The 24,986-nt window shown below is 39.6% G+C and overlaps 1 protein-coding gene and 1 long non-coding RNA gene across 17 annotated transcripts in view; one reads left to right on the forward strand and one right to left on the reverse strand.

The window, feature by feature from the left end:
• The window catches only part of LOC112547521 (uncharacterized), a 52,558-nt gene that overhangs the window by 8,632 nt on the left and 18,940 nt on the right, over positions 1–24,986 (forward strand). The window contains exons 2-3 of one of the 2 annotated variants that reach the window (XR_003091289.2): positions 653–717; positions 4,812–4,876. This is a non-coding gene — a long non-coding RNA (uncharacterized LOC112547521). The remainder of the gene's footprint in view (positions 1–652; positions 718–4,811; positions 4,877–24,986) is intronic. The other variant, XR_012903321.1, reaches the window with a different exon arrangement.
• UNC79 (unc-79 subunit of NALCN channel complex) overlaps positions 702–24,986 on the reverse strand; it is a 170,733-nt gene continuing 146,448 nt past the window's right edge. For all 15 annotated transcript variants that reach the window (XM_075926674.1, XM_075926676.1, XM_075926675.1 and 12 more), the window contains 8 exons: positions 23,611–23,688; positions 20,459–20,548; positions 14,942–15,117; positions 12,799–12,985; positions 10,335–10,532; positions 8,146–8,223; positions 2,882–2,923; positions 702–2,113 (listed from right to left, as the gene is read on the reverse strand). In XM_075926674.1, the coding sequence (XP_075782789.1) occupies positions 1,913–2,113; positions 2,882–2,923; positions 8,146–8,223; positions 10,335–10,532; positions 12,799–12,985; positions 14,942–15,117; positions 20,459–20,548; positions 23,611–23,688 (1,050 nt within the window). In that variant the 3' untranslated portion in view covers positions 702–1,912. The remainder of the gene's footprint in view (positions 2,114–2,881; positions 2,924–8,145; positions 8,224–10,334; positions 10,533–12,798; positions 12,986–14,941; positions 15,118–20,458; positions 20,549–23,610; positions 23,689–24,986) is intronic.

Below are 24,986 nucleotides of genomic sequence, written 5' to 3' on the forward strand. Positions count from 1 at the left end.
TCTTTAACATAGAGGAGAAAGCCATAACAAGAAAGTGCTACATAGTTTTCCCTTTTTTTTATAACAAGAACTGATGATCAGAAATGAAGCTGCTCAAATTCAAATTAGGAACGTGGCATAAATTTTGTAATGTTGAGATGGTTAATCACTGAAACAAACTAGCATCTTTGGCTGTTTTACAGTCAAGACTGAATACCTTTCTGGACGTTCATTTTTACCCAAACACAAGTTACGGGGCTCAATACAGGGTAATTGGGTGAAGTGTTATGGCTTGTGATGTACAGGAGATCAGACTAGATGATCTAATTGTCTGTTTTGGTTTTAAACTCTATGAATCTATAGGGGAATAGAATCCAGATCTCTCTCTCTCAAATGCGTTGATTCTGCAAGGTTAACAGGAGTAAAAGAAACAAAATCTTTTTTCTTTCTTTCATTGAGATCAGCCAATATGATCCTGAATACACACACGGAATACACGCAAGGTTGACATGAGTAAGTCGGTGCACTTTCTATAACCCTTTGTAGTGTATAATAAGACTTTAACAACATCTTTCCAATTACTTCCATTTTTTTCTTCTAATTAATCCAGTAAACATTTCCTCTTTTGGATAACACAGCTAAACTAAACAAAAACATACTCAATCATTTTCAGGACCCCTCTTCCCTTCAAAAGACAGCCGAAGACAAATACATCAATGCAGAGAGTAGTAGTAAAGGGTATGTTTTTAATAGGATTTTAATATACAGCTTAAATGTATATTTATTCTTCTAGTCAGTGCATTACAGTAATAAATATGAGAGATCATTTATGAATCAACAGTGTTAAATATTAGTTACATGAAGTGATAAATCCTGGTCTTTTTAGGAATTCACCAAAACCCATTGAAGTCAATGAAAGTCTTTCCATTGACTTCAATAGGCTTTGAGAATCAGTCCCTTAATCTTGTTAAAATTCATTTGATATTCAACAAACTTTCTATGCAACATTATGCCATAGCTATAATTTGTTATCATCGTTATGCAAAAGTTCAGGACCAAACCTGCTCCTAATGAACTCTTAACGGTAAAACTTCCTTAGACATGAGAGAGAGCAGAATTGGGCTGTACATTTTTACTTGGGCTTATACAAATATTGACAAAAGACTAAAATACAATATTCAAAAAACTAAAGTGGTTCCCATGAAGCTTACAGGAAAATACAGCACTAAATCAATGAAGTGAAAAGGCTTTTTTCTCCCCAAAAATAAAGCCATTCTTGATAGATGTGGTAAACATTAAACAAAAAGACAAACGAACTGGCACAGTTTAACAACCTCTTTTCTAAGTGTGCTTTATAATAATGCTCTTCAAATACGGCTGTTTTTCCAGAACATACTGACAAAAAAACCTCATTTAACATCACTGTTTTACAGTGACAAGTTTTATTGCATTGCCAACTGTGAGTTTAAAGAAAAAGCTCTAGCAAGGAACCCAAATCACCACCACCACTTTTTTTGTGTTTGTGTGTTATCATCCAACAGCACTTTCACGCACTGGTGAATATGCACTAGTTTAAAAAAAATATAATTAAAGAAAAGTGATTTGTTTTGTTTCAAAAATAATATAAAGAACCATTTCAGAATCAGGTTCAATGATGAGAGATATGTTTATCATGAAAGATGGAGCCCAGCCATGCAAACATTCTTGAGAGCAATCTCAATTACATAACTGGGCCTGCTCATGTGAGCAGTAATTTACATGTGTGATTACGGATTGGCAGGATCAAGCTCTTAGCTTTGCCCCGCCCAAACGTTTTCACAATTGTCCTAAGCTAAAAAAGCATAGATTATAGTACTAATATATACAAAAATCAGCTGTTCTCTTATAGCTTTAACCTATTATTGCTAGACCAAAAGTAAAAATTTATAATAATTTATAGAGGATAAAACTGAGATGCAGCTTCAGATGACTGAATTTCCACCTGAGCCATTTTAAACTGGGTACATTGGAGCCATTTGCGGAGTACGGATGAGCTGTTGTTCATTTGTCCTGAACCCTGTAATCTCCTTAGGCTCTGGTGGTTCACGTTATTCTGAATGGCTTGAAGGCGTAGTTGGAGTCCAGCAGATAAATGCTATAAAAAACAGCAGAAAGTTGCGTTTCTCTCTTTTATTCAATACATACATTACACTAGGATTATGTAAGACTTTTTCCCCAGGCACTAATTTTGGGAGGAAGGATTTCTCTGCATATTCCCTCCCTCTCCTCCCCAGGTATCATTCTACCTCATCTCCAACTACTGACAAAGATGTTGCTGCAAAGGGCATGGATTTCAGGCCACCATCCCCAAAATCACTTATGTTCTCAACAGCAACTTCATAGTGGAGCTTTGTGCACAGCCTTTGTTCCCATCCACTCTTGACTGACAGGACTCCTTAGTATGCCTCAGACTCATTTTTGTCACAAACAGAGCCACTTAGAACTTCTATCAGATGACCAGCAGACCACAACAGGTCTACCTCAGGTGCTGTAGAACTGAAAGCCACTCCCTGAATCACAGGTTCTCAACCTGTGGATCAATGTCAGGGGGCATGGTTAAAAAGTTCCCATCTAGATGGAAATTATAGATGAGGCAGTGTCTCCGTATTGAAATGAGAACTACTGTCCTAAATGATGCCTTTGCCCACTCAAATTTGGCATATTCAGTGCTGAGCCATGGCATGTGCCCAAATACCAAGCAGTCTGCATGTTATAACGAGATGTATGTTGAATAAAAGTTTTTATCATGCACTGTCAGACAGTTGGGAGCCTGAGGCCAATAGCTTTATTTCTAGAGTACATTCAGACAAAGCACAGAATAGAAATAACAATAACCATAAAAGAACAAGAAAAAATAATTTACCTTTAGGTTTGACTGTATCATTGGCAGCCACATGGGTATTAGCTGTACGAGGAGACAACAAATGTTTTGTTAGTATACTATATGAACCTATAAATCTGTTCCAGTTACAGTGAGTCAGAGCAGGGTATGTCTAACTCATTTAGCCATTTGAAGCGATAGTGACATATGCTGAAAGACTCATCCATAAATATGGAAATGTCTTTATAAAAGATGGGCATGCTGGACACATGGCACTCCAAGGTTAAGAAGCCAGCTTTGATCTTTTGTATCCCATTTTACAATAAGAAGCAATTACAGGTACTATTTTGCAGCAATGTCAATAGTTTAAAATAAAAATCCATTAAAAGGAATTCTTCGTTATATTTCCCTGGAGGATTTTTCTGAACAGTATTGGAATGAGTGCATTCTAGGCACTGCACAACATGGTGCATACTGCTGCATATATTTAAGAGTGAAAAGGATTGAGACAGATGTTTTTGTGATGATGCAAAACATCTTATTTTATGATCCCTGTCCACTGTGTAACAGGTCAATAATCACAGGGATCTGTGCTATACGTACACATCTACTTTAAGCCCAAGAAACTCTTTCACCATATAGCACACAGAGCAGACAGTGAGCTGGATAGCTTAATGTTTCTGCACAGTTCTTGCTGCAGCCCTCTACGAGAGGGCTCGGTGAACCCATGTAGCGGTGGATCTTCCAGCCTCTTCCTAGCGTTGCCCATGTCCTAATCACTTACTGATCTCTGTGTGTTGGCCTAAAAGAAGCCCTTCCTGCTAGAAGGAGCACTCCCTAGAGCTAGCAGTCTCACTCATCAGGATGAAAATGTACCTCTTAGGCTCTGACCTGTGCCTAAATTTATTTTCTCCGGGATAGTGCATCATCAATCTGCACTCAATTCCCATTGACTTCCCTGGGAACTCAATTCACAGAGCAATTGCAGGATCAGGGCTTCATGCTGTCATACTCCAGACACTGACAAGTAGGAGAGGCAAGGAGGGCTCTGGGAATCCATAATTCGAGAGCTGATATTTATTTCTGGCTATATCTCTTAGCAGAACTCTTATTTGTGAGTAACTTTACATGACAGGTCTACAGAAGTCATTTCTATCCATCCTCTCCAATATTAATTTAACCACTGGGAAAATTGTTCTGAAATGCTTCTCCAAATGGCATCAGAATTTGCAATTTACCAATTATGCTACTGAGAGCTGCAAGTTAAACCTAATCAGTATTGACAGCATTAGATAAAGCACCATTCCCCCGGTTCAAAGAATGCTAATTGTTTGTCTGGCTGCATAACATACATTTCAGTGCTGTTTTGCTAGTGGATCATATGCAGAGCTGTCAGTACTGATTACTTGGTCAAACAAATAAAAAAAACTATATTCAATCCTTAGGTTCTGTTGGCAGCTGGATGCCAAAACAGATGGAACCCAGCCAGTGGCAGAAAATAGGGGGAACATTAGCTCTTTAATTTCCTTCTCTGGGATCTTGCAGAAGCTCCTTCACTGGAGCTCTGATGACTCAGGTCTATAAGGAGCTACTGAGAGGCAGAAGGAAGACAGCTAAAAGAGCCCATGCATTTCATGGCATTCTCTCTTAGTAACCTCACAGACTTACCCCTGGAAATCTGATCAAGTGTTCATGCTGCTCCTATGGAGCTAGCTAGTGGCCACATCAATGGCTGCATGTTTCCTACCAAAGGGGAGGGAAGGTGATTGGGAAGCTGTGCAGAAACACAGGGTTTCTTATTTATTCTAAGATCCGCACAAGGTTTAGGAGGACTGAGCCCTCTGTTTTAGCATGGGAAGGAGGGTTTTAGAGCACAGCAAATCCTCCCCCCTGCACTCTCCTCACCTAGCTGGATGGAGGATGAAAACACTGCATTGGAACAGTTGGACTTTTTTTTCTTTCCATCTCCCAGGGAGAATATGGTCCCAAAATCAAGCCAAAAAGTGCTATCGGCAATCAACTTAATTAATGAAGATGGTGAGTATCTAGGTTTTAACAGCAACCACTATGCTAAGAAAGGGTGGTGTTGGTGGTGGTTTTTTGATTTGCACCATACAGAAAGCTCAGGGAAAGGAGATTAAGAAATAGAAACTGAATAATTTTTTTATTCATTTTACTCATTCATCCTGACTGTTTTTAGTGATAACTTATTTTTGTTTAAAAGGCTTATATCTATGCAAAGGAAAGGGGCTTTGTAACATACAATAAAACCTGTTCCCGTGCTTAATTACCAACAAGATCAAGACAATATACAATTTTCTAAATTTTCTGAAACACAATTAAAAACAACAATCAACCAACAATCAGAGCTGTTATCTTTGCAGGCTCTTCATGTAAATTAAGGCCATGAGCATTCAGGTCTTCTTTTCAACCTTTGAAAATAGGACAGTTTCAAAGCTGATTTGAGGTAAATTTTGTGTTTGTAAATAAATGGTTTTCAATCATTTTTCATTAGTGGACCTCTGTAAAATTTCAAAGGGAGGTGTGGTCCCCTTTGGAAATCTTAGATATAGTCTGTGGATCACAGCTTGAAAACCACTGTTATAAATTATGGAGGTAACATATGGCACCACAGTTAAAGATGAGCTCCTCACTTAAAGCATGGATTTAATCACTTCACAATGTTTAAAAAATACAGCATATCCTCCCCACCATTATATAATTTAGTATTAAATCTCTACTTTCAAGGTAACACAATGAAAACTACTGTGTTTTTAAAAATCAATTAAAACTAATCTGAAGCTATAAACTGTAAAACACTTACATTACAAATGTGCGGTTATTGCCTGGTGTCTCTGCAGATCAGGGTTAAGGTTGTTTGTATGCCCTACCTGTGTATTCCTTTTAAGCTTATCTCACATTTCCTAGATTTATAATGCTTGTTTCACCAATAAGTATAACATCCCTAAGGGTGCGTCTACACAGCAAAGTTATTTCGAAATAAGTATGCGAGCATCTACACAGCAATTCCGTTAGTTTGAAATGATTTCGAAATAATGGATGTCTTATTCCGACTTATGTAAACCTCATTCTATGAAGAATAGCGCCTATTCTGAAATAGCTATTTTGAAATAAGGTGTGTGTAGATGTTCCACTTCTGCTATTTCGAAACAGCCCCTCATCAGGGCCATTCTAAGTTATTCCTCCTGGGGCTGCAAATCGAGATAGCATATCTACAATTAGGGAACCCTGCCTTGGACTAACTTAGAGGCTTCCCTGCAGTGTAGACGTGCTATTTCAAAATGAGCTATTTTGGAATAACAATTCCGAAATAGCTTATTCCGAAATAACTGCAGTTTAGACATCGCCTAACTGTGTCTTATTCTAAATTACAGACTCATACTCTCAATCTTAATTCTATTGTAACGTTGCTTTAGTTTGGACATTTACTGCAGAATTTGTGCCAGGTATGTCTCTCCTTTGAGTGGAAAGGCAGCTTTCGAATCCACCCTGGGCTCCATAGGATCCACCCTGTTTCATATAGGTGCTGAATTAGTGCACCTCCTGGGAATTCTGTCCATGCCCCATCCTGGCATAGCCTTGCCCACTTTTAGGTACCTGCCCCACAGAGCTCAGGTACAGAGCTCTTTACCGTATTATAAATCTGAATTTTAAACATTTACTAACAGAACTTGCATCTTTTCAATCCAATCTTCCTCATGCTCAGTCATCTGCTACAAAGTGAAATGCTATCTCATTCAAATGTCACCCCCTTTGAGAGGGTCAAAATAGTCCATTTACTGAAGGGAACTACATGACATGAGGCACTGAGAGAGAGTGTCTAAAATCTTTTCAGAAATTTCAGTCTCTGAGCAAGAGATTGTTCATGTAGGGAATGTTAAAGTAGCTCTCCACAACAGTATAATTCCATCAGCTGTTACAAGGAGACATGCTAACAGGGGGGTTGCTTTTCAGAGTTCGCTACTGTGTTGTTGCTGGATACTAAGCCTTGGTCTACACTACAATAACTCCCCTTATTTTGAAATAACAAGCGGAACATCCACACTACCAACCCCGTTATTTCAGAATAATGGTCTGGTTATTTCGAAATAATAACTCCTGCTTTCTATGAGGAGTAATGCTTATTTTGAAATTAGCAATTCACTGCTGCTATTTCAAAATAACTACTCTCCAGAGTCATTCATAGCAATTACTCCTCAGTGCTTCCTGGGGCTGTAAGTCAAGAAAGTACATCCACATTAGGGGAGTCTGCCTTGGTCTGATTTCGAGGCTTCCCTGTAGTGTGGACACACTATTTCAAAATAGTTATTTTGGGAGTTATTTCAAAGTATTTTCCTAGTGTGGACATGTTCTCAGGGTATGACTACACTGCAGTGTAAGCCTGCACTTGAGCCTGGGCTCAAGCCTAACCCCTTTTGCACCTACACTGTAATTGTGCTTAACTCAGTATTCAGACTTAGAATCCGCAGGGCTGGGAGGTCCAAATCTGGGTTTAGCCAGGCAGGACTCAGGGTCCAAGCCCTATTGCTTTGCAGTGTAGATGCAGCCACACTTGATTCAGGTCCTGGGAGTTGGCCAAATGTATCCCACAATTCCATGGGACAACATGCATTGTCCTACATATCCCACCAATTCGCAATCCACTCTATTGACAATAGAAGACATGCCCCCTTTGCAAATGGCAGCAGCTCAGTGTTAACCCACAGAGCCTACTGAGTTTGCAGCCGAGAGTAAACTAATCAAGTCTTTCACAAAGCAAGTTGCTTCCTAGTAACATGCAGGATGTGCAGAAAAATTTTCCCATGGTGCACCACAGTCCTAGACAGAGGCAATTATTTCAAAGTTTTTCTGGGGCCCAGGGCCAGAGCAAGTGCAAGTTCCACGAGGCGTACAGATAGTTTGGAATAACTACATAGTTCGAACTACCTAGCCCGTGCCGCGTGTAGCCGCACGGCACGGGGTTCGAACAAGCCGGCTTTTAAAAATGGCGGAGCCGGCTTTATGCTAATGAAGCCCAGGAAATTCAAATCCCGGGCTTCATTAGCAAGTGCGGTATGCATACATTACCCCCCTAGTTCGAACTAGCGGGGTAGTGTAGACATACCCTCAGGGATTTGGTCTGTGCTTTTGTGTTAGAAATTTTATTTTTTTTATGTTGTAAAGAGCTATATTCCTGCACTGACCTTTAACCTCAGTCCCTTCTAGTTTGCCCATCTAGGAAGTCTTTTGGGAAAAGGGTCCCTATGAATCCTTAAAGAAGTATTAACAACATGTGTTTCACCTACTTTGACAAAGATAGTGGAATTGCATTCTTGTAAAGCCTCCATTAAACTAATCACATGCAGGCACACCATTTCCACCATCTGAAAGAAAAAATATTAAATAAATATCCAGTCTAATAATAATGTGAAAACAGCCAACAGTCCCTAAGGATAGTTTCACTCCTTTTTCTTGGCAGCTATGCTAGGGTATATTTTTTAATCACTGACATTTCAGGTTAAATATCACAGGATACATAGGGGACATTTTTATTTACTATCTCTGATGCAGCAGCACCTACATAGGCTCTATTTATTTTGTTTAACTCCTATTACACACCAAGCAAGACACATTATGTTCAGCTTTTATCCTCTTGTTCTTTCGACATGTCCCTGCTGAGTAGTTCTCATCAATCACTGAGTCAGAAACTGGTATTTGTAGTTACTGAATTTCTTTGAAAATAAACTTAGTCACAAAGATCACATTTTATTGTTTTCCATCTGAAGGTGGATATAATCTCAATTGGCAAAGGTTCCATGAATGAGTAGTTTTTTGATTTTACAGCATGAAATACAGCATAAACAAATATTAGTTATTTGGTAGTAAATAGCAGTTGATGTTTATGTTATGTAAATAACAAGATAAATATCCAGTGATGGCAGTGAGTATTTACAATGCCTATCTGAACTATGCATACTTTCCCCTGAATAATAATAATAAATTTAGCTTTTCAGTAGTGCTTGTCATCCTCAAAGTGCTTTACAAACACTAATTAAACTCCAAAATACCCATCTGAGAATAAGAATTATCCACATTTTACAGAGCAGCTAGCCAAGACAGAGAGTTTAATAACTTGTACCTACGGCCATATAATGAATCATTGTTACAATTAGGATTAAATGTCAGGGGTTCTGCACACCTTGTCTCTTAGATATGACCAAGCATTAAGCTAATTAGAGGCAGAGATCATGCAGAATTCAGTTAACTTCACTCTACATTCCATGATTATAACTGCAATTCCAAAACTGTGTTGGTACACTATAAAGCACTTAACTAGGCTGGTCACTGAGGTTTCCCCACATTTCCAAAAGCTAAGATCACATTAAAGGACAGCTGTAAATATATTAAATACTAGCATAATGTGACCTTCATGTAAGCAATCGCTGGAGCTGTCAAAAGAATATTTCAACTGCCATCCACACAATTGCAAATGAAGTGGAAAACACCCAAATGTATATGGGATGGGAGGTGATCTACAAGATAACATACATGGGGAGGTATTCTACTAAGCAGCCTCTGTATAAATAAGTGGTCCACATTCTAAAATGTGAAGAGACCCACACGTAGAGGATCAGGCTATATATGAGGAATCTCTTTGTCTTGGGCTTAGAATCAGAATCTTCAGAGCCAAACCCAGCAATTACCATTTCAGCTATTAGAGAATATCTATCACATTGGTTGAACCAAAGGCTCAAGACAAATCTAGCAAGTGGGAGATAAGACCAATATGTGTACTTTGCCCATTTTAGGCAAACTGCCAGCTGAGTGCACACCGAGAGAGCTATTATTCTGCATTGTGCATGCTTCAAGGACTGAACCTATGAGGTACTCAGCAATGGAAGTCAGCAGGTGTCTAGAGCACTCAGTACATTTCAGAAAGCACCAGGCATAGCATTGGGTCCTTCATGAATGTGCCATAACAAATAACTGGTTAAACAAATTTTAGCTCATTTTCTGTTTGTGAAATGTCTATGAACAGACTGTGGTCTTCTCAAATCAGTCATTACTCAAAAATAGTTGCTGAATTATCTCTGTGGATGATGCTTGCTCAATAACCTCTTTGCAAAAAGTTGGCTGTGAGAGTTCAGTATTGCTCATTTGAGCTGTTTTGACAAGACACAGATCCCTTGGTAAAAACCCTCAAATATTTACATAACCATTCTGAAGAATTTGATGACTTGCTACGCAAAGCTAGTAGCTCTAACACTGTGCAGCACTAACACCCAATAGAACTGAATAGCAATAAGATCCTTGTTCAGTTTACTACAGGAAAAATCTATTGCTTGTTATCATTCTCTTTGAATTCTCAAAGACAACAGATACTGCACAGGCAAAAATAGCACAAATTGTTTTACAAAACTAGGCATAGTCCCATATATTCAGTTTAGACTTTAAACCTAGAGGGTTTGGCTGTGTATAAGTGCATCTGACTTACCACTTTGTTATGTGCCATAAGCTGTAGGATACTAGGTGTCACTCGGCTCCAGAACTCCAGAGCTGTGAGGATGGCTGTAAAGCTAAACTCATTTTGATTTTGGACCGTAGGGGCTACAGCTGTTTGTTCACAATACACTGTCCAGAGCTGAGCAAATATAAATGCATGGAAGAGGGAACACATGTGCAGCACTGATGTCTGGAGAAAGAGTAACAAGAAGAAAATATGGTTTTTTTTTTAAATAGTGTTAAATACATTCCCCATCGAGGTGTCCCCCATTAACATAGGCCTCCATCAATTTAATCCTCCAAAATGTTCTCCCTCATCCAGTATCCCTAATCCAATACACCACAACTATCAAAGGGTTTCTCTCATTAAGATGTAGTCAGATCTGATAAGATCACGTACACGTTGAAAGAATATGTTCATACTTACAGCCTAAGAGCACAATCCTGCAAACAGATTCTGCACATACAGGCCCTTACTTCTACAGATGCACCCTTAAAGTAAGGGTCAGAATGTGCAGACCAGTTTGTCCTTGGGAAACAATCCTGCTGAACTGACTGATGTAAAACTCCCATTGTCATCAGTGAGAGACATGTAGGAACTTTGTAACCTTAAACATGCTACTGCCCAAGTCAGTGAGAGTGTGTGCTTTCCTAAGACACATACCTCTGTACAAAATAAACCATTTAATGTCAACTTCTTTTGATCTGCAACCCAGTTCCATCTTAACATGATATAATCACGCCAAAACCTGCAGATTATAGCTCCATAATCAATATTCCCTCTAATTTTTCCATCCACGTGCGAAATAAATTTTATTATATGTGGAGGCATGTGTGGATATGCACCACCAGCAGAAACACATGCTGCCAGCTCTGGGTGCAATAGGCACTCTGCTAGTCAGCTGGGCAGCATTTGAATCTCTCCTGGGTGGCTGCCCAAGTGCTCAGCTTACGGGAAACACTTCCCATAATTGTAACTCTGGAAGGCTCACTGTGGCGTTTTACAGATGCACCTGAACATGCCTCTTTAATAATAAATACTAGATACAGTAATTTCTGACACACACTGAAGAGCTGTCACGACTCCTAGATGTGTCACTAGTTCATTATGAAAGAGACGTTCTTTCAAGTCATAGATGTTTTCTCAGTTTAAAAGCGCAACGGTGATTCATGACCAACACCAGTGTGACTGCACCAAATACTCCCATGGTTGCTTGGTAACTGGAGGGGAGGTATTTGAAAGAGCAAAAAGAGCTAGAAGAAATGAATGAGAAGCATTAGTCTTGAATGGGTGAGGGCAAACCATGTATTAGACAAGCATGAGATCATTCTACTTGTGTAGTTAACAAACTTTGGTTTAGTGTAATACATAGTACCTGCAGCATCCATGTCAATTATTTTACGATTTTCAGAATGCACACTTTTCACCTTCAAAACACTTAACAAATGCTGCTGTGCCTGAGCCCATCTCTGTTAGTAAATGTTAAGGTGGTTTTTTTTAATCCTCACATCATGTATGGAAAGTCTTATCTCCATTTGAATAGAACAGAAGTATTTACTCACTTGCGACAGGAAGAGTCAATGGGGAACTGTAAGAACTAGTCTTGGAACTCAGGAATTCCCATTCCCCACTCCTGTGCTCAAACCATTTTACATCTATACTGCATGGCTATTTTGGGATATGGCAGGTATCCCGGAATAGCTACCACACGTCTTAACAAGCCCCCTTTTGTTTCGAAATATTTTTCTAAATAACGGGCATGCTATTTCGGTATCCCGGTAACCTTCATTCCACAAGGGTTGAGGAATATCTCAAATAGCATGTTATTTCCAAATTTGGCACTGTGTAGACGCGCCAATTTCAAAATTAGCTATTTCAAAGTAGATTTGAAATAAGATACGCGATTTGTGTAGCTCAAATTGTGTATCTTATTTTGAGTTTAGGGTGCTGTGTAGACACACCCTTAGACAGTGGTGCTCTCGGGTAATAAAGAATCTCTAGCAAGCTGATTTTTAGTGAATTTAAGACCAGTTTTCTATATGTATTGGGGCAGTTACCTTAAAGGCAGGTTTGTTTGTTTTTTTTCTAATTTATTATCAGAACTTTTTTATTATGCTTCCAGTCTGTCTCTTATGAAGATAGCAGTGTGCTAACTTTGGGCAGTATTAGTATGGTGGGATCGTTATTAAATTACAAAGTGGGCAGTGTAATTTTAAAACGTTCAAACAATATTGCTGGAATGTTTTATGTGTACCAGCAGTACCATCTGAGAGTTTAATGTCACTGTCAATAGGCATTATCTATGAAGTTGCTTTTATAATATCCAGAGGAGGAAAAGTAGTAAGATGCATTTCATCTTCCCAGAAACTGGTTCCCAGAAACTACAACTGGTTATGTGTATGCACTACTAATGCATACAATATAGTCTGTCATTTTAACCCATGGAATCCCTTACCTTTGATTGTTCTGGAAATCCAATCAGGATAACAATAAGGTGGTCTGCAATGTGGGACCCAGCATCCAGAGGAATTGGCATACAAGATGATGGAGAATTCGGACAGACGACATTGTGTGTCAGAGACCCCAGAAGGAGCCAGGAGAGTAAACGAATATGAGATACACATTCGATAAATTCTTTGGGCCTGTCAGAAAACAATTTTTACAATGCTTGTAAACTTTCTATTCCCTCATTAACTGAAAATCCCATATGTTTGAAAAATGTTGCCTGTGCTTGCTAGAGTCTAAATCATTCGGATAACTTGTGGGAATGCTAGTTACAGCCTCTTGCAGATTGGATGACCTGTCATGGCATTAACATGCCCAGAAGAACCTGTTCTGTCTTTGCAAAGCAGAGGTTCAGCACAAGGCTGGTATAGCAAATTCACAGTTTCATAGATCCAAATGCAGTGATTATTTGGATACAAAGTATCAAAATGGGGGGTTACCCAAAAGGAGTTTTCTATCATGATCTGGAAGTACACTAAAAACTGTGTTCATGGCACTGAGCTATAATTCATGAGATCCAGCTCCAGCTTCCAGCTCTGCCAGAAACTTGTTGTGTGACCATGAGCAAATCATTGGATCTCCCTGGATCTCCCTGGATCTCTCTTCCCCATCTGTGAAATAAGGTTAATAATACTTCCTTTCTCCCACACTTTGCCTGTCTTTGTCCATTTAGACTGTCAGTTCTTTAGGGACAGGGACTGTATCCTAATAAAAGATCATATACCACTAGCACAGTGAGTCCCTGATCTAAGCTGGAGCATATAAATGTTAGCAAAATACAAGACTAATAATAGTTTCCATTGGTTTCATCTCAATCCAAATTCACCTTGGTTTCACAAAGCCTGGAATTTAGACTACTTACACTTCACTACCTATGACTTCGTATAAGAAACTGATTTTAGCTTGGAAAGCCGTGGCTAGCAGACCTTTCACTGCCATTTTTCATTATTAATTTAACATCAGTGTCTGAGAACGAGGCATAGGAATAATACATTTTATTCACTGGCTTTTCTACTGTGTTTAGCATTCTCAGACCTGCGGCTTCATAAGCATTAATTATCCTTATACCAGGACTTATTACTCTCATTTTACACATGGTGAACTGAAGCCCAGGGAGATGATAACCCCAATGCTGCAACCACACATGCACATATTTAATGTTCAGCACGTATATGTACATGTTTGCAGGACTGGGGCCTGAGGGCCATATTTTTCTAGGTATTAATTGCCTAAAGATGTAGATAAGTGCCTAGTAAGATTTTCATATGTGCTTAATTCCCACTAGAGGTGCCTTTAGGCACCTCAGTATTATAAAATCTGGCCCAGGTGATTTCCCCTAGGAAATTGACACTAGATCCAGGAACTGAATCCAAATCTAATGATGCTATGGCTAGCGTCTTAACCATATGACCATCCTTTCTCTCTACGAAAACTAATTCTAAAACAAGGATTAGTTCTCCGCACCTGCACCACCATCATTTCCCCTTATCTTACATATGCTGCATCTACACCAAAATACTGCAGATCAGGATCTTTTCCATTTACTTTGACTGGGGCAGGAGGAAGCATGTATTTAAATGGAAGTATATGTACAGCTTCACAGATCAAATCCAATGAACCCCTCATATAGTGAAGTCTTTTTTTTAAGAGATCACTTTCAGAATGGGCACAGACCTGGAGCAGTTACTCATTTTCATTCACTCTTTACATTGGCAAGCTGCAATGAGTAAAGAAACAGATTTTGGCCCTATATAACTAGATTCACAACCAGAACTGATCTAACATTTTCATTCTGTTTTAGTATAGACTAGTATTCTAAAATCCATATTCAAATTCATCCCATCCCTGATGTAATTTCACTGAAGTCAATGGAGTAACATCATGGATCCATTTGGGCCCATGGTGCAACATTAGGGTCATAAAGTTGGGGCTGTTGAAACATTTAACCTTGAATTGTCGTTGTGTCAAAGTCATCATCAAATCACACCCACTGTCACCACTAATTTCATTCCATTTAATCCAACAAGAACCCCAGAATTTTTCTGGGAATTTCTGCCTCATTGCTCTTCTTTTGGCAAAAAAGGTGTTCTTACCCCTGTTGCATTGCAGAAGGAGGATGGTATAGCCATGGCAAGTAACGGATCACAGCTTTATTATCTCTGTGATTTCCACGTGTAATTTCCATAGCTGCAATCTGAGCTAAACCAACTTTGAGATGGCCGCCAAATGTGTCTTCATGCAGTGGCTGGGAACATGTCTTCATGTGACTCTGCAAAACAAAAGATCTGATTTCCTATCCAATAGGCGATTGCATTAGATCCATTTTATGTACAGCCTCATATTCTATCTGTTCACTTTCAATTACACATAACACAGAAAGAGATGGGCATATTGTGCATGTACACTTTCCATAGGTTGGACCTCTCTGGTCCAGCACCCTTGAGACCTGATTGGTCTCAGATGAGGGATTTTGCTTTATTGGAGAGGCCATTTCTGGTGCCCTTGCCACCAGCCCACTTGCTCTACTCCCCCGCTGGGCTTCCCGGCCCCTCCCCTGGCAGCCCTGCTAGGCCTTGTGCCAGGCTCCTGCCCCCTCTTGCTGTATTGGTCTCCTGTCTCTCCCCCCTTCCCTCAGCCCTCAGGATTCCTGCCCCTTTCTTGCCACCCCCTGCACTAGGACTCTCTGATGCTGGAACATCTTGCTGGACCAGAAAGTCCTAGTTTATAAGTGCAACCTCAGCAAACCCTGTAACTATGTACGCAAACTAGTTTTCACATACTCAGGTTATTTAATTGCACATCAAATAACTCAGTCTTTTCACAAGGCAATACCATTTATTCACACTGTCAGCTTTGCCTGGGCAAATAACCATTTATTTTACAAATGCAGTGTATTTCCTGTTCAGTGGGTATGAGACCATTTAGCATGGCTCATCTATTGTGAGGCAGACAGGCCCTGAAAATATAAGAGCGGTGTTGTGTCTACTGAGAGTGGCATATGCTTATCACTGAAAAGGTATTTTACAAAATGCTGTTGTGGGCTGTAATGCTTAATTGATGCTTCTTGAGGTTCCTCCATATTCCCAAATGTGCTAACTCAAACTGTCTATTGCTTTTGCAGAGGATGGCACTGCCAATGGATATATAGTTTGTTTAAAGGGACTAAGAGTGGTTTGTACAACAGAGGCCATATCATCAGCTGGAATAAATTGCTATAGCACCACAAAAGTTAGTGGACCTATGCTAATTTTCATCACCTGAGCATCTGGCCCCAGGGGTTTAAGTTTAGTTTCAGGAGTACAACATCTTCCAGCACAGACAGACAAATAAACAGATCTTTTGCTTAAGTCCAGGTAATGACACTTCTAAAATTCAGCTTTCCTAACTTTCTAGTAATTTACATTTTAATCCAAGAGAAAAGAAACACCAAAAACAACTGAACAAAATAACTGAACACAGACAATACATGAGAATATGTCTATTCTGAGAAGCTATGTGAAAGTCTCATATAATGCACCCATTATCAATACAGAGCTGAGAAAGAAATTCACAATTAATGTTTCTTCCACAGAAAAAAAGAAAGCACTCAGTCTCAAAGTACTGTATTTGACCTGAACTACCAACTTTAAACTAAACATTCATTCAGCAACCTTCACCTCTTTTTTGTCCATTGAATCTCTTCAAACAGTACTTTCCTTAGATGTATTTATTAGTTGAAATAATTTGATGAACAATTCCTCCCCTTTTTTAAGAAAAATGCAAAGCCTTGTTATTCACAATTTGAAATCCCAAATCAAGTTGGGTTCAGATGGTCATATAAATCACATGATATTGTTCCCATCGTGGCTAGCGTAACTCTGATCAACAGGCCTCTAGAGGGAATACTTATTCAATGTGGAAAAACTTAAAATCCAATCAATATGAACATGGGCAAGAATGATGTGTTCATGTTTAAAACTGACTGAATATTTGTAGAGGCTTGGGGAATTCTTTTGGTTTGGTTTGATTTTTTCCCTGTATTTGCCCAGCTATATAGGGCTATGTCTAGACTGCAGGCTTCTTTTGAAAGAAGCTTTTCCGGAAGAGATCTTCCGAAAAAAAACTTCTTCCGAAAGAGCACCATCCACACTACCCAACAGCATCGAAAAAGCAATCTGCTTTTTCGAAAGATTGCATCCATATTAAATGGATGCTATCTTGCATTTAAGCTGTGATTACTATGGACGGAGTGGCCATCAGGGCACCTGTGCTTTTTCCTCTTTCCTCTCCTTTCGAAAGAACTCCCTCTTCCCTATTCACACACACCTTTTTCCGAAAGAGCTCTTTCAGAAAAAGGCTTCTCCTCATAGAAAGAGGTTTACCAATGTTGGAAAACCCCCTCTGTTCTTTCGTTTTTTTCCGAAGTGGACGTAAGTGAAGTTTTTTCTGAAAAAACTCTGTAGGGTAGACATAACCTAGGAGACATAAAATGTGTTTCTATAATCCCCCCTTAAAAAGTAAATCAAAAGGAAAGAGGCTACCACTTTTCCACAAACAAACTTTCCACATACAAACTTTCTGAACTACTTGTCTGTACATTTTCCAAACTTTCAGACCTTCATTCAACCATTAACTAAATAGTGGTCATTATAGCTGGCTTTCAAACTCTGACCATTCATCATATAAGCTGAATCCAAACAAAATTTGGGAATGCTTTGATTCTGATCCAGACTAACTCCTAACTAACAAAGATCAAGAGCTCACTCCCTGGTTTAATTTTGCCCCATGAAAGTTATATGAAGAACAGTGCAGGGGTCTTAGTTCAACTCTATTGCTTTCTATATAAAGGCTAGCAATAAACATGAACTTTTAGATTCCGCAAAGACTTATGCAACTGTGTAAGCAAGTCAAGGTGGATAATATTTTATTGGACCAACTTCTGTTCCATGTGGAGCATTATAGACGGTAAAGCCTCTGGGAATTATATTTTGTTTCTTGCATTTGCTCAGGAGTAGATGTTACTGTACTATTAAACTTTGCTTCCTTTTTCTTCATATTGTGGTGTTTCTATTCCAGAAGGAAAAAAATCAGTATCTTCCATTGGTGTTTTCAGTGTTATTGTAGCCATATTGGTCTTAGGATATTAAACAGACAAGGTGAGTGAAGTAGTATCTTTTGTTGGACCTATTACCTCATCCACCCTATCTCTCTAATATCCTGGGACCAGCACAATTACAACAATACTGCATATAACTGTAAGCAAATAAGCAGTCCCACTAAATTGACTGGGATTACTGCCCTTCTGATTAAAGTAAAGCATTTGCATGAACTTTTTCCATTGAAGCCTTAATGAGGTAGCAACAATTTAGTAAAAATGGGAAAAAAGGGGAGGAGAGGGAGAATAAAAAAGTATGCAAGAAAGAGCTTTAGGAATATTTCAGAGATAAGAGAGGCCATCTGAAAACATTTACAAAGATGGGTTCCAACTGAATTCATGTTTCTATGGGGTAAGTATGAGCTTCTCTTAGTTTTATCACAGATTCATTTTTAGTAAATTTGGAAAGTAATGTGGAATTTGTGAATAATTTTTAAATGGGAAAAATGAGAGTGAGAGGGGAATTCAATTCCACTGAAAATTATTACCAAGTTCACGTTTTAGAGTGGACCACGACTCCAGTGCAAAAAGGAAAATGCAGCTGCCCCCTACTGAAGCATTTCTAAAATCTGAGTGTCAAGACAGACAGTCAGTAAGGCAAGAAATAGAAACAGAGATTTTTTCCTCTCTTAAAAAAATTAATTGTGGGTTTCAACAGAAGCTTTTATCCGCCATTCCTCTTCATTTGTGTGGCTGGCACTCTCCCCCTGCAAGAAGGTGTTTATGTGAAGATAAAAGATGAAGTGGTAACATGAGGCAGTAGACTGCACTGTCACTATTTTTCAAAACAAGATTGACACTTTCTAAAGCTTGGCATATAAGAGAAGCAGCACACTCATCTCTAGGGGAAATGGTGTTTGCTGTGCAGCATTTCAGTATGCCTTGCAGACTGATCTCTGTGCTACAAAATGCACTGAAGCAAATCAACTGTTCTTTAGGCAAAAGCTAGACGTGAATGTGGGAGATTAGTGCAGCCTCCCTAGAACTATGTGTATGTCAGAGCTCAGGGTACAATGTGTGAATGAGGCAACACTAGCTTTAGATCAAACAAATACAATTTGGCAGCTGTGTGATGTGATTGTTTTCAGTGATGGAGTGACCTCTGATTGTGCTGATCAACTTCCCCTTGGATCACTGAGTTCCTGTTGTTTAAACACTACAAGTTGCACTTCCCAAAAACCAGAATTCTCTGGTCCAGCTGAACCACAGATGTTCCTTGATCAAACAAATACAATTTAGATCAAACAAATACAATTTGGCAGCTGTGTGATGTGACTGTTTTCAGTGATGGAGTGACCTCTGATTGTGCTGATCAACTTCCCCTTGGATCACTGAGTTCCTGTTGTTTAAACACTACAAGTTGCACTTCCCAAAAACCAGAATTCTCTGGTCCAGCTGAACCACAGATGTTCCTTGATCAGAGAACCGCGGTAGCCTAGTGGCAGAAGGGCTATCCAGGAGGGGCCAGGTTGAAGCAGCAGGACAGTGCAGAAGCTGGCAGCAGCCCCCAGCAGCCTGCAGCACTGGGACTGGGTTGAGGCAGCCCCGGGCAGCGCAGGTTCATGCTGGCGACAGTCCATGGTAGCACGGGGCTGGGGCCAGAGTCCCAGGCAGCCCGTGAAAGTGGGACCAAGGCTGGGGCTGGCGGTGGCCCTCAGCAGCATGGAACTGGAGCCCCAGATAGCACATGGCAACATGGGGCCAGAGCCCCAGACAGCCCACAGAAGCATGGTCAGAGCCCACAGGCTGCCGCAGGGTTGGGACTGGAGCCAGAGCCAATTCCTGGCAACCTGTGGTTGCACACGGCTGGAGCCTGTGGCAGCATGTACTGCTGGGGCACAGCAGGCAGTTCGGTTGGGACAGCAGCAGCGGTGTCAGTGACCCAGCAGGCAGCCCAGCAGAGGCTGGAGGGAGTCCCTCCGCCTCCCCACCCCAGCTGGCAGAGTTGGAAGCTTTATTTTTCTGCAGATGATTGTTTAACCTAACAGTCCCTTCCAAAGCAATCTTTGTAGGATATTATTTTAGCAGCATCCACATTTCAAAAAATTACTTCTGTCTTTATTTTGTGTCAAATACAACAAATGGTCTGGTAGCACTTTATAGACTAATGAAACATGTAGATGGTATCATGAGCTTTCGTGGCTCGTGATCCCATCTACATGTTTCGTTAGTCTATAAAGTGCTACCAGACCATTTGTTGGTTTTTTTCTGTAACAGACTAACTCGGCTACCCCCTGAAGCTCCTTTATTTTGTGTGCTATGCACATTCAAATCCAGCCCTAACTTTAGCCCTTTGTATAAGCTACTTTCTTGTTTCTCCCTGAAGAAGTGACCAACCTATGACAGCACTAGCTTTAAAACAGAAATCTCTCTATTAGTAATTTTCAAATATCGACCCTCCAGCTATGCACAGAAAAGATAAATGTCTTAATTAGCAAATACAACTTCGGTCAACATATCCCTGTACCGCTCTCACCTTTAATTTGGTTAAGGTATGCATATCAGCAATAAAATCCAGCACTTCATTCACGTACTGTCTCATGCACTCCATTGCTGCTGTTCCACACTTAAAAAAACAAAGAACTGAATTTAATCATCTGCTTTTTTGACATAGTCAGGTTTTTGGATTTGCCTCATGTTCACTGTAAACACATCTGTTTCTTGTGTGCTGCTAGTTCGGTGCCATTTACTTTAATGAAAATCTTCTTGAGAGTGTAGTTTGTCCCACTATCCATATACATAAAGCATACTATCTCAGTACCTGCTATATCCAGCACAGAATTTCTCAACATTGACCATAATAAAAGGTTAAGTGAAGAATAGTGTACACCTTGAACTTTTCATATGGACTGAATCAAAGTCCACTGATGTCAATGGGAGTCTTTCCATCAGCTTCAATGGGCTCCAGATAAAGGCTCCTAATACCACACCTTTTCAAGCAGCTGAGCTCTCCTATGAAGGAAACCGATGGACTGAGCCCTAAAAAAAGGTAAATACAATCACAGGCACAGATCTTCTGTGTTCATATGAATGAGTCTAGTTCAGGAAGCTTATGTAAAGAACACGGACCTTCGTCCTTGACCACAAATTCCCAGTGAAGATGGCACTAGAGAATTTTCTTTTGGGTCGCTTAGGTCATGCTTTCTCTTGTTAGCAGAGATGCATGTGCACCAAAATTTTTGCAGGTAGAGGTTAGTGGAATATTTTCATTGAGAAAGTACTCAGAAGATCAGTATCTTGCTGCCATTTCAAACCGGGCTCATTTTACTCAAAATATTTAAAGACCTGCTACATTTAGATCACAAGAGTTTTCACTTCACAGCATGCAGAGTTTAAGAATGTAGGAGTTTTCAGAGTGTTAATAAAAGTACTGCTTTCACAACACTTTAGGAATTGTACAAAGCAAAACTATGATTTTTCTTTTTAAAGAAACTGCCACAACTCCCCCCTCCTCCCTCCCGCCACCATAGTTACATACAACCTTAGGGAAACACAATAAAGACCGTTTCTTTCCTTCAACTCCAATTTAAATGAAGACAGGTGGCACATTGGCCTCGATCATGAGCAAGCCTACACACCAGCAGCACAGAGGAATTAGGGGATATAAAAAAATCTCCCCGTGCTCTTACATGAGCTATCTGCATTTCAGCCACAGATGTGTAACCAGCTGTGCCAGCATACAGGGAGATGTAATCTGTGCCAGGAAAAGTGCTGGTTTGCATTACCTCCCCCATGTAGAAAAAAGGGGAGCAGGAACCAAATTATGATGCCACAGAATCACAATTTGGTCTGTGCTCTGTTCCTGGGCAGTGCGGTTGTTCATGGCCCCTTACTCAGGGTGCATTGCAAGTGCCAATCTAACCCTCAGTTAGCAAAGGATCTGCAAGGTACATGCTAAGTAATGCAGTGAATTAAATTACTGAGCTAAACACAGGAGAGCTCTTCTGAAAGGCTTTATGAGAAGTTGCATATGACTAATGGGCTGTGTCTAGACTGGCAAGTTTTTCCACAAAATCATCTGCTTTTGTGGAAAAACTTGCCAGCTGTCTACACTGACCACATGAATTTCCGGAAAAGCACTGACGATCTCATGTAAAATCATCAGTGCTTTTCCGGAAAAACTATGCTGCTCCCGTTCGGGCAAAAGTCTTTTTCCGAAAGACTTTTGCACAAAAGGGCTAGTGTAGACAGCATAGTACTGTTTTCCGCAAAAAAGCCCTGATCGTGAAAAAGGCGATTGGGGCTTTTTTTGTGGAAAACCGCGTCTAGATTGGCCACGGACGCTTTTCCGCAAAAAGTGGTTTTGCGGAAAAGCATCCTGCCAATCTAGATGCGCTTTTCCGAAAATGCTTTTAACGGAAAACTTTTCCATTAAAAGCATTTTCGGAAATTCGTGCCAGTGTAGACGTAGCCATGGAGTATTCACCTTAAGCCAAAAACAGATTCCTTTGAATCCAAGGCTGATTTTCAGGAGTGGTGAGCACCCACAATATGAGCTGTAATCTGAGGGAGTGGGGGCTGCTCAGCTCCTCTGAAAAAATCAAACTTTTTATAAATTCAGTATTATTCTGGGTCCAATACACACAAGACTTACTGCATTACATTACACCACTGTTATGTCAAATCTCATATATTTCTTCTAAGAGTGGCCAATACCTAGAGCTTCAAAAGAAGAAAAAAGTTGTAACGCACCTGGCCTGTAACCCCTCTAGTAAACTGTGCGCACCCTAAAACATGAGAACTGATCACCCTTTACTGAGCCTGAATAACTTCCAGTGTTGTTTTGTTCATAAAATTATTCAGGCTTAAGTGAGTTTTAGTTGCTTAAATTTGAGAATCTGCTCAAAATTCTATATTTAAGCAGCTGACCCAAGTATTTCTCATTTTTCTATCTTAATATAAATCTACATGGTGCTGAACTGTAACACCTTCTGCCTGTTCCAATGCTATGCTTGTCAGTTCTCTTGACAGGATAACAAGCAGTAATATAAGGTCACTGGCAGCCCTGTCAGAGTGTCCTCCATCCAGTTTATGTGAACTAAGGATTCCACATTGCTTCTTTGAAAGTGAGTGATGGAATTATAAAAGGTATTGCGCTCAAACTTCCTGAATAATAAACCACTATGGCAAGAAACTTTTCTCCTATTATTTATTTAGTTTCTTTTGGTGGTAATATGTTGAATTCAAACAGCAGAACTTTCTCTTCTGTTATTTCTAAAATGATCAGTTTATTCCATATCTTATTATATCTATTTGAATCTGCATACTTTGATCAAAATAAAATGGAAAGGTTCTTTTATGAGAGGTGTTAATTATCACAATGGCTTGGAGTTAAGTCATAGAATCATAGAAGTTAGATATACATAAAAGGCCATTTAGGTCATTTATAGGGTTGGTGAGACTTGCACATAAACAGTCTGCATCATGCTATGTTACTTTAAATTCTTCTCAACATTCTATAAAAATGAATCATCTCAGCTTCTACCTTCAATATCCTAGTAAACCAGCAGAGAAACAAAGATAAGTGAAAAGGAGATTTCCATGAAACAATCTGAACATCTGGACTGAGTGAGAATATTTTTTTTTAAAAAGCAGAAACAAAGAAATGAAGTATGGTTCAGTACTTACTCCAGGCATAGATGAAATCATCTGTTTATGCAAGATTGTTGACTCAGCTAGTTTTGTTCCAGCATCTGCACAAACAAACTAATAAGAAATTAAAGATGAATTAAATTTGTAGGAGCATGAAGACATTAAAAAGTAATTTATGATTCTGTTAAACTCAGCTCAGATTTCTTTTGCTTAATTTTGTGATAACTTGCTTTTGGACACAATAGAGCTCCTGCCATTATAAACAAGTTAATTTGTCTGTAATAAACAAGTTAATTCATTAGACAGAAAAACTGACTTTAAAGTATATGAATGAACATACATATGATGATTTGTGCAGTAATGATTTGAAGAAAAGTATAAGATAAAATAGGATATTTTCAATCAAACCTAAATATATATGTAATCAATGGGAAGCTTTTGCATTTCTCCAAATAACCTCAATGGGCCCTTCTTACTGTGATTGATTTCAGAAGTAAAGGAGGATGGATCAATGAGCAATATTCAACATTCATGACTCGCTGTTGACTTTAATGGAATTACACTAAGGATGAATTAGATTAACATATTTTATATTCAGAATGAACCATTATGATCATCTAGTCCAGGGGTGGGCAATTATTTTTGCTGAGGGGCCACTCCACAAATTTTGGAAGTGGCTGCAAGCCGCCCTCAAAGGGGTGGGGCCTTGGGAGAAAGGGGGCTGTTCCCTCTGGGTGCAGCCCACCCGAGGCAGGGAGAGGAGACTTTGCTTGCTCCGTCGCTCCTGGGCCCTGAGTGGCCTGGGTGTGGGGGAGTGCACAAAGTCTTTGCTCCCTGCCCTGCCCTGCCCTGCCCTGCCAGGGGCACATGGTACCTAGAAAGAACTACCAGCCATTTTGAACAGCTGGTGGTTCCCTCTAAGCATAATGTGCCCCTGGCGGTGAGAGAAGCCTTTGTGGGTACATCTCTTGTTCTGAGTGGAGGTGGTGAAGGATCTGACAGAGGCACATATTTGCCAGTAGGAAGTTCTCCTATGCCAGAAGAATTGTCTGTTGGACATTTGTGGGTGTATTATGGTCCTTTTGCACTACACAAATGGTGAAAAGGGTCCATAACTCACTAAAGAATCTGGCCTGTTATGTCTAAAATATTATGAATGATTGTGTGCATTGCTATAGATAAAATATTGTGTCAGTATTCAGAATTTCAAGTAATCTGAGAACATCTGCTAGAGTGAAACATTGTTTATTTTAAATATTATTTTCCTTAAAACAATAAAACCTTATTAGCATCCTCTTAACTTACTAAATGCAAAGTATTCAATGGGGTGGGTTGAGCAACAAAGATTAATTTAAACATGAACAATGGTTGACAAAATCCATAAAGTTTGTAATAAGCAATTAGCTCCTCTA

The sequence above is a fragment of the Pelodiscus sinensis genome, chromosome 4 (assembly GCF_049634645.1).
Source record: "Pelodiscus sinensis isolate JC-2024 chromosome 4, ASM4963464v1, whole genome shotgun sequence".
Classification (NCBI taxonomy): Eukaryota; Metazoa; Chordata; order Testudines; family Trionychidae; genus Pelodiscus; species Pelodiscus sinensis.